Consider the following 9764-nt stretch of genomic DNA (forward strand, 5'->3'; position numbering starts at 1 on the left):
TCTCTTTGAATTCCGGTGGTGGGGTATTTACTCTTTTTATTATAACAGATAGAGAAAGTATAAAACAGATACACATTCTAATAGAGTCAATAATACTCAGAAAAAATGAGCATAAAAAGGGAAAAAAATTATTTCTACCATACTTTTTTTTCCTAAATAGGAAATTAAATTATTCAATTTCCTAGTCTTGATATGGAAATATAACTACTGTCAATAGGCGAGATTTCTTTCATTTTATAACCTTACATATATTCGTCCATATCATATATGCATTTCTAATAATAATCAAGTTTGCTCGAAAGATATAGGAAATGGAGTCCCTAGTAGCTTTCTCCTTCTTGGTGCTTGCCACCATCTTTGCCCTTCTCTTCGGTCAGAATGGTTAATTGCTTCCCTTTTTAAATTATTTATTATGTCTTTTATGTTCAAAATGTAATACATTAGTACAACGTAGTTGCAAATTTTAGCCTCTACATCATAGCTCAATGGTCGAAAGTTGAGTGTGATGTAGTGATCTAAAAAATACTCGAATTCGAATCCTCAATAAGAGAGGATCTCAGCCTTGGAGTAAAATGTCTCGCCTGGATTCAAACCTCCTCGATGGGGGAGGATCTTAGCCTTGGGACGAAATGCCTCACATCTGAAATTTACCTCCTCTCGCAATGCCCTCATGTTTAGGGCTTAAGCCTTTTTTAAATTATTTATTCTGTTATTTTAAATTGTAATACATTAGTACAACATAGTTGCAAATTTTAGCCCTGGGACATAGCTTAGGCGTCGAAAAGTTGAGTGTTGGTATAGTGACCCAACAAATACCTAATTTTGAACCTCAGTTTTAGTAGAATCTCACTGAAGCGCAACACATCTCGAGATTTGTCTCATCTCATAATCGTCAAAACGGGGGGTGAAGGACACTTATGTTTAGGGTTAAATTTATAGTTGCAAATGTTTGGTTTTTTTTGTTGGGGGGTGCAATATTGTCTCAAAATTTTGGTTTTGTAGGAGTTGATTCGGCAAAGTTCACAATCACAAATAATTGTCCGTACACAATATGGCCGGCGACATTGACCGGAGGCGGCCAACAAACTCCGACCGGATTTGAATTGGCACAAGGCGCATCGAATTCCTTCAACGTAGCCCCTCAATGGACTGGTCGCATTTGGGCCAGAACCCAGTGCTCCACCGACCAAGCCGGTAAATTCTCCTGCAAGACCGCCGATTGCGGTTCCGGCCAATTGGCGTGCAACGGCGCCGGCGCAATCCCTCCGGCAAGCCTAGTAGAATTCACCTTAGGCGGTTGGCAAAACCAAGACTTCTACGATGTGAGCCTCGTCGACGGATTCAACTTGCCTGTCTCCATAGTCCCCGACACCGCCAATTGCAAGTAGGCAAATTATACCATTGACTAACATCTACCTTGCATTATAAACACTGATCCTAAAATAACTTTCAAATTATATATTTGAACTTAATTGTTTTTGTACTTTAAACAAATTAAAAATATATTATATGGTAATTACAGACACATAAACGATTAATTGCAGGTGTAGAATATGTTATGCGCCAGCAGTTAACATATTTTATACATGCAATTAACAATTTATGTTCTTCATGTTATGTGTTTATAATTATCGGAAGAGTTAATACCTTCGAGTATAGTGATTTTGTTAGATTTAGTCCTAAAATTGAATACCCGTGATCCTTCGACTTTCAAATTGTTACTATCCGTTGTCCAAGTTAACAATCGATCGTCCTTTAACTATCAAATTTTAACCACCTGTGACCCTTCCAATAGGATGGCGGGTGGTTAAATTTTGAAAGTTGAAGGACCATGGACGGGTAACAATTTGAAAATAGAAGGACCACAGATGGTTAATTTAAAAGTTTTGGACTAAACCACTATACTTATAGGATCTTAGATGGCATTAACTCTTATAAAAAATTGTTAATTTTCAAGTATAAAATATATAATTTTTTAATCACAATTCACAATATAATATGAACCCTGATCATTGATATAATATTTGTTGCAGGTCGACGTCTTGCCCGATTGACGTGAACGCGAAATGCCCGTCGGAATTGGCGGTTCCGGACAGTACCGGCGCGGTGGTGGGTTGTAAAAGTGCATGTGTGGCATTCAATCAACCTCAATATTGTTGCACCGGAGCTTATGGTACTCCGGCGACCTGTCCGCCCACAGATTATTCAAGAATTTTCAAGGGACTTTGCCCCGAGGCCTATAGTTATGCTTATGATGACCAAACAAGCACTTTTACATGCAACACAGGTGAAACCAATTACAAGATCACCTTCTGCCCATGAATTGGGTAATAATGTTGATGAATTATGTCCGCCTTTAGTGTGTTAGATAACAAATTTGTGATGAATAATGTTGAATGGATAACTTATTTGACATTAAGAATTCATGTCATTAAGAAAAACGAACCAAAAAATGATATTGGAACGCTTGAGAAAAAGTATATGCTCATCGTACTTGATGATGAAACAGTAAGTAAATAGTAAAATTTTTCTCTCATTATTATTATTATTTTATTTTTATCATTATTAATTTATTATTATTATTATGAAGATGCTCTCATTCACCACCAACATCATTGTAAATGCTATATCTAAATGCAAGGAACTCAGGTTCAATTAATAGTGTTTGATAATGACATTGGAATGTATGATATCACTTTACAAACCAACAAATGGTACATCATCTCAAATGTCATTGTCAAACCTGTCCGGACGAACTATAAAGTACTTGATCACAAATACAATTACACATGGATTTTAAATGATGACACGCCATTTGCTCCCATGTAAGCGGTTTATTTGTTTTTACTTATTTTAGTTGCAATTTAGCTATTTACAATTTCGTTATGTTTTATTAAAATATATAAGCATCGAGACTATTTCTTTGATTTTTATTAATTTAGCATTTTTTCTCTCTCATTACTATATGACTACTTTAACCAATTAAAGAACACTAATTTAAAAATACGCATTGGGCATTGGTTTAATCACGCAACGCGTGTGTGATAACTAGTTACTTATATATGAGGGAAAATATAATACTAATTACGGATGAATTGATTACGGAGTATCTATCTACTATACTAATAAGAGCCAAAAAATCTACTTCTACTATACTAATAAGAGCCAAAAAAAAGTTAGGCCTATAATGGGCAGAAAAATTGACGATCAAATTATTAAGTCAAATTGATGGTTCAGATTGTTTAGATTCTTATTTTTATTTGAGATTTTCTAATTTATCCTTAATTATATGATTATCCGTTAAGTTTTCTGTTAAATATTATCTTTTCCGCTAATATTCCGTTAACTTTTAACTTACCCATTAATTTCTATAAGAAAGGTCTTAGGTTCGAACCTCATCCCAATCAAAGTTGGCATAATTGTTGAACATATACTACGAATATGTTAGAGTATATTATTTAAAGGGAAAATGACACTTTTTCCCCCTGTGTTATGTGCATATAGCACTTTTTCCCCCTGTGTTATTAAAGTGGCAATTTTTCCCCCTCAGTTATTTTAAAAGTGGTAGTTTTCTCCCCTGTAATGTTAAATTGACATTTTTACCCTTAAATAATTATTTCATTTATTTTTATTCTCCAAGCAAGTATTACTAATATGTATGGAAGATCACGTTTCGATACGAACCTAATCGAACACTGTAGCAATTGAACTTAAATAGTATGGACGGTTACGGTTACGATTCAGAAACGAAAAAATAAAATAAAATAATTGTTGAATTTAGACTATTTTTAAATAAGAAATAAAATTAAAAATAAATAAATAAATAAGTTTTGATTGGCGGTTCAAAATCGAAATTGGAATCGAACCGTACTGATTTATCAAAATAAGTGTTTGATCATTTTCACTATATATGACTGTGGTTCAGTTCCATTTTACGGTTCAACAATTATTTAATTTTATTATTTTTCGGTTCTGAATCGTAACTAGAACCGTCCATACTATTTCGGTATGATTGCTACAATGTTTGGTTAAATTCGAACCGAACAGTGTTTGGAGAAGAAAAATAAATGAAATAATTATTTTTAAGGGTAAAAATGCCAATTTAACATTTCAGGGAGAAAAATAGCCACTTTAATAACATAGGGGGAAAAAGTGCTATATGCACATAACATAGGGGGAAAAAGTGCCATTTTCCCTTATTTAAATAAAAGTAACCACTCCATCCTATTTCTCTTATTAAATTAAATAAATTAGTAGTTACAACAAAAAGAAAAAAATAATACATTTGCATTTCTTTAATTTATAATTCGATGTCTACAATGTCTTTATTAAAAAAAAGCATTATTAAAAAATTTAAAAAGAGATATAATTTCATTAGTTATATTATCTATATTTTCTACAATACAAAGAATCCTTACCTTCAAATTTATTAATTAACTAGTTATCACACGCGCGTTTGCGTGATTAAACCGATGCATAATGCATATTTTTAAATTAGTGTTCATTGATTCGTTAAAGTAGTTATATAATAATGAAAGAGAGAAAATGTTAAAATCTCTTATATTTTAATAAAAGATAAAGAAATTAAAAATAACGAAATTATAACTGAAGTAAGTAAAATTGTCTTCATCTTCTCCATTTTAAGTGAAGTTGAGTTTTCTTTTTGCCGTTTGTATCTTTATTGCATCTTGTTTACTGGTGGTAGTGAATGAGAATGATTTGTGCAATGATATTATGGTATATGATACCGTGTTTTTGCCTTTGTTGTGTATAAGATTGAGATCGGGGTTATTGATATGTGGAATTCTTAGTCGTTGACCCTGCAAGATGCATATGTAGTTAATCATAAGTTAAATTTAATGTTAAACATGAATATTTGTGGTTGGAAGAAGAGTAGTACCTGTTGTTCCAATTGCATAACTTGTTTGCTGGTTAAGAATAATAGTTGTTCAACATATTTTCCAAACACTTCAACATATTTTCCAAACACGGAAGCATCAAGAGATCCACTCCTATCAATAATTTCTACGTCCAATTTACACCTATTATGATTTTTAGATTACCGTTGTTGCATTTTTTTTATAATGATTAAATTGATAATTATCTCGTTCTAAATAAAGTGTATATAAACATTGCTACTAATCGTGGTGTTACCACTGCAGTTTTTGAAATTGTTTGTCACTTTCTGCATAAACCTTTCTTATACAATGACTGCATCCAATGTGCCATATGTTTTTGTTATGATGCTTCAAATTGATTTTCCCTTTTATCCAAAAGAGGTTGAATCTACAAGCTAAGTTGTCATCATTACAAAAATTAATATTAAGTATACAATATTGAATTAGTGTGTAAAACTTTTTTTGCATACCGAATCAATTGATGCAGGGATAATAGCAATTGTAGAAATTTCTTTAGCTTCTGAATTTGGAAAAATTGTATACTACATGATTGTTTGGAACCTTTCTAGTTTCTAGTAAACTACAAAGTACTAAACAACTCAAAATAAATTCCTAGAGCCATTTTTTTTAAGGCAAAATTCATTTTTGTTTTGAGGAAAAATTCTTAGAGCCATAAATCCCAACTTTTATGCTTCTTCTAATAGAAGGGTTAATAGGTATTCTAACCCATATGTTCAGTCAATGATGTATTCTAATACACATACACACACTTCAAATCTTTAGATAATTGATTGAATTGGTCACTTCCCACAGCCAAACAATGAATTTAACTTGTAAAGCTTATTTCTTTAAGTATTTGTACTCATCTTCCAGTTCCAATCACATGCTCAGCTCTTCACAAATACATTTAAATAAATCATAATCTTAATTAAAGTATCTTCTCTTTCTTATAAAACTTGGGAAACATTTTCAATCTTAAAATGTAAGAACAATCTGGAATTGATTTCACAATAAGTTCTCTCTCTGCAATCTAGAAAGACAAGAAATCCCAATAATTAAAAACATATTTTATAAAAAAAATAAAAAAAAATAAATTTAGGGTTTAATGATACATACACTTCCACCATATTCTTATTACAGCTTAATAAATTTGCCACTACCCACAACATCCAATATCCTTACGATAGGAGTTAACAGTTACACATATACTACTTTCCACTGACAAAGTTTTTAGGATCAAGATTATGAGATTTCATCATCTCAGATCAGTTATATTCTCAAAAGATAATCCGAAACAACATGCCTTTTTAATCCAAAACATGTCTTTTTAAAGTTAGTCATAAATCTAAATAAAGGAAAAGAAAAACATAAATACAATAATATATAGAAGCTCATAAGAGTACTATGATACATCAAAAAGTCTCAACTAAGCCAGTTGGGCTGTGCTCTCTTTCAAAGAAAGGGTACGGTTGAGTTTTATCAACTCTCAAACATCTTGGAGCTTCAATTTCCACCTGAACACAAGCCTAGAGTCTTTAAACACAATAATATGTTTATGCAGTCAACTGATATCATGATAAATACTGAATAGAGTAATTTGGATAAGCTTGATATTCATTGCCCTTACACAACCATCATATATGACTTCAAACAAGGTACAACTTACTTGAGCAGCACTTTGTAATTGATTCTTTCTCACGATTTCACAACTTAAAGTTGACAGCCAACATCAGATCATGATGGCTTAGATGTGCTTTAAGCCACAAATATCACCAAGCACCATCAACAACTCAAACAAATTATATCTATATCTTCTTTCAAGTGCAAACATGTATCGGGAAAAAAAGGATCTATCCTAAACAACACATGTATTTAATTAAAGCATGTGCTCCATCTCAACTAAAAGTCTAAGCTGATAGTTGGACTGCACATATTATATTTATGCTCACAGCTTTGCATATTATTTTCATACATATAACCATGACAAATAATACAGAATATATTGTGAATGTTTTTCAAAAAAAGAATAGATTGTGAATGGAGAAAGAAAAAGGAGTTTCAACATACTTATCATCTACACATAAAGAGACAAAGTAATACCATCAAATATTAATGAGCTCTCTGCAGCAATTCAGAATATGATTATTCCCACCAGTGAATTCGAGAAGAAATCAGTAATTCGGAGGAGATGCTTGGTCCGTGGTCTGGTCTGTGGAGACTTTAGTTTGCTGCCCTAATCTATTTCTTTGAAGAAGAACAAATTAAATTGTCATCAAATTTAAGCTAATCTACAAAATTGCCACTGCTATTGCAAACGGCAAATGTTGTATTTAACGGAAATAATTTGGTACAATTTTAAAAGATTATGATAGATTAGGAATTTAATTGGAGGGTGCACAATAAGAAGAACACAAAGTACAATATTTGATAGCAGACTATTATACCAACTTTTTTTTTTAGTTCCCGTTAAGTGCCTAACATTATTGTCTCTTATTAAAATTGTAGATTATATTCACTACATTGTTCATTGTTTTCTTTTTACAATATCTTGTAATTAAATATCAAAGTTATACTACAAAATAATGTTATATATTTATTTAACAAGTACTAGTATTGTACCCGTGCGTTGCACCGCTGTGTTTAACTGTACTATGTTGCATAACTAATTTGCTTTGGACTCCATGCATGGCAAACGTATATTAAAAGAAAATTATGATTATCAATATTCAACAATTATTAAAAAGTTCATGGTACATATGATTAAATATTATTAAGTATTACACAACAATTAAAAATTCGCAACCTTCCTGATACACAACATTAATGGTACACAACATTCATACAATGTACTTACTAAACTACTGCAAAAAGAAATTTATACTACATGTTTACAAATTATTGAAAACCTCATGGTACACAACATTCGTAGTATAATTGTTACTCTCTGCATCATCATTTGATATTAAGATTCTAAACCCTTTAGGGTTACTAACCCGTGAAGCAGCAACATATAATTGGCCATGAACAAAAACATGTTTCTTTAAGAGTAACCCAACATGCTTTAATGTTTGACCCTGGCTTTTGTTAATGGTCATCGCATATGCCAACACTAACGAAAATTGTCTTCTTTGAAATTTGAATGGAAGCCTTGTATTTGTTGGCGTCATTGCCATCCTTGGTATCAAGACAATTTGTCCAGCGTTATGACCAGCGACAATTTTTGCCTCGATAACATGCTCTGATAATCTAGTGATAATAAGCCTTGTGCCATTGCAAAGTCCCATTGCGTGATCTATATTTCTCAACAACATGACTGGAGATCCCACTTTAAGAGTTAAAGCATGATTATGAATGCCAGATGCTTTTAATCCAGTAAGGAATTCTGGAGTGTGCATATCCGATAGGATGCCATTATTTGAATCTGCCTTACACACCATGTCGCAACTTAGGTATGTCCGGCTTTCAGCAACATGGAGATCGGTCATATATTCATTTTGCAAACTCTCCAAGTTGATTGCACTAATATAAAGGTTGCACAAAAGTGATTTAAAGATAACATCTCAATTATAATGGTTAATTTTGAACTAAATGATAACTAACCATTAGTCAAGTCTTTTAATGGCAATGTATACGTGCTATTACGTCTTGAACCTACATTTCCAATTAGACAAAACCCAAAGCAAAAAAATAAATGAGGATCAACAAAATCAAATTAAAAAAGCGAAAATAAAATGAGTCAAATTATGCTACACCTAATATCATGTTAATAACTAATTTTGTAAACAGTTTATTTAAAAATGCGAGGTTCTATTATTACCTTTGTTGCAGCTGCCCCATTGGGATAGTGGCGTGTTAGAACTAATATTGGACTTTATTAAGTTACCACCTGCAAATTAATGAGTTGTGGGTACAAATTATTATATATAACTACCATACATAAAATTACTAAAAATAAAATATATTTGTCAAGAGTCATTCGAAAAAGGTTGTTCTACTCATGTGAAATACTTACTATTATTCAAAATGGTCAATGTCGTATTTATAGAGTTCTCAAACATGCCAAATACGTAAGGATCCGTGGGTTGCACATGATGTGGTGCTCTTGTTGGCAACACATGATGTTCATTGTCTGTGCTGTTGTTTTCTGCATTGTGAAAGACCATTATGTAAAATAAGCAAGTATACTACAATATTATACTTATTACTTAACAATTATATACTTTGGAAACATTATCTTAAAAAATTACATGAAATATTTTACACACATTGTAGTATAAAATTTTAGCGTATATATGTATAAACTACATATACGGACACACAATTATTAATATATATGTATTTTATATATATATAAAATATATACGGACACACCATTATATCTGTAATATATGTATTATATATATATATATATATATATATATATATATATATATATATATATATATATATATATATATATATATATATATATATATAATAAAAATCAAATATAAGATGATGCATCCGTAGTCTTCATTTTGGATCTCCCAGCTGCACATCTCTCCCTCTCTACTCCTACCTCCATTTCTCTACTTCTATTACACTCATATCTGTAACTCTACGAACCCATATCTTTAATCCATGCCTATATCGCTCAACCTCGCCGTAAACGACATACCATCCCCGTTAATGATTTTGGTGCAAGATAAAATATATAAGATGTCGCGACTGCGCTCTAAAGAAAAATGGGAAACCCTACAGGCTTCAATGCTTCATAACACACACACACACACACACACATATATATATATATATATATATATATATATATATATATATATATATATATATATATATATATATATATATATATATATATATATATAT

General features: G+C 31.5%; 2 protein-coding genes across 2 annotated transcripts in view; one reads left to right on the forward strand and one right to left on the reverse strand.

Annotated features, from left to right (window-relative positions):
* Positions 1 to 311: 311 nt before the first annotated feature.
* On the forward strand, positions 312 to 2322 carry LOC116027032 (thaumatin-like protein 1). Its single transcript, XM_031268460.1, has 3 exons — positions 312 to 381; positions 1003 to 1384; positions 2034 to 2322. The coding sequence occupies exons 1-3, from the start codon at positions 312 to 314 to the stop codon at positions 2320 to 2322; spliced, it is 741 nt and encodes a 246-aa protein (XP_031124320.1).
* A 5464-nt stretch (positions 2323 to 7786) lies between these two features.
* The window catches only part of LOC116027033 (ATP-dependent DNA helicase PIF1-like), a 4650-nt gene continuing 2672 nt past the window's right edge, over positions 7787 to 9764 (reverse strand). The window contains exons 2-3 of the mRNA XM_031268461.1: positions 8531 to 8549; positions 7787 to 8417 (exon numbers count right to left, since the gene is read on the reverse strand). Coding sequence (XP_031124321.1) covers positions 7787 to 8417; positions 8531 to 8549 — 650 coding nt within the window. The remainder of the gene's footprint in view (positions 8418 to 8530; positions 8550 to 9764) is intronic.

This window comes from Ipomoea triloba, chromosome 8 (assembly GCF_003576645.1).
Source record: "Ipomoea triloba cultivar NCNSP0323 chromosome 8, ASM357664v1".
Classification (NCBI taxonomy): domain Eukaryota; kingdom Viridiplantae; phylum Streptophyta; class Magnoliopsida; order Solanales; family Convolvulaceae; genus Ipomoea; species Ipomoea triloba.

Excerpts from the sequence above, each read along its gene's own strand:
- LOC116027032 (XM_031268460.1), top strand. The coding sequence starts at position 312 with ATGGAGTCCCTAGTAGCTTTCTCCTTCTTGGTGCTTGCCACCATCTTT. Across the intron at positions 382-1,002 it reads CCTTCTCTTCGGTCAGAATG|GAGTTGATTCGGCAAAGTTC; the intron begins GTTAATTGCTTC and ends TTGGTTTTGTAG. Across the intron at positions 1,385-2,033 it reads CCCGACACCGCCAATTGCAA|GTCGACGTCTTGCCCGATTG; the intron begins GTAGGCAAATTA and ends TATTTGTTGCAG.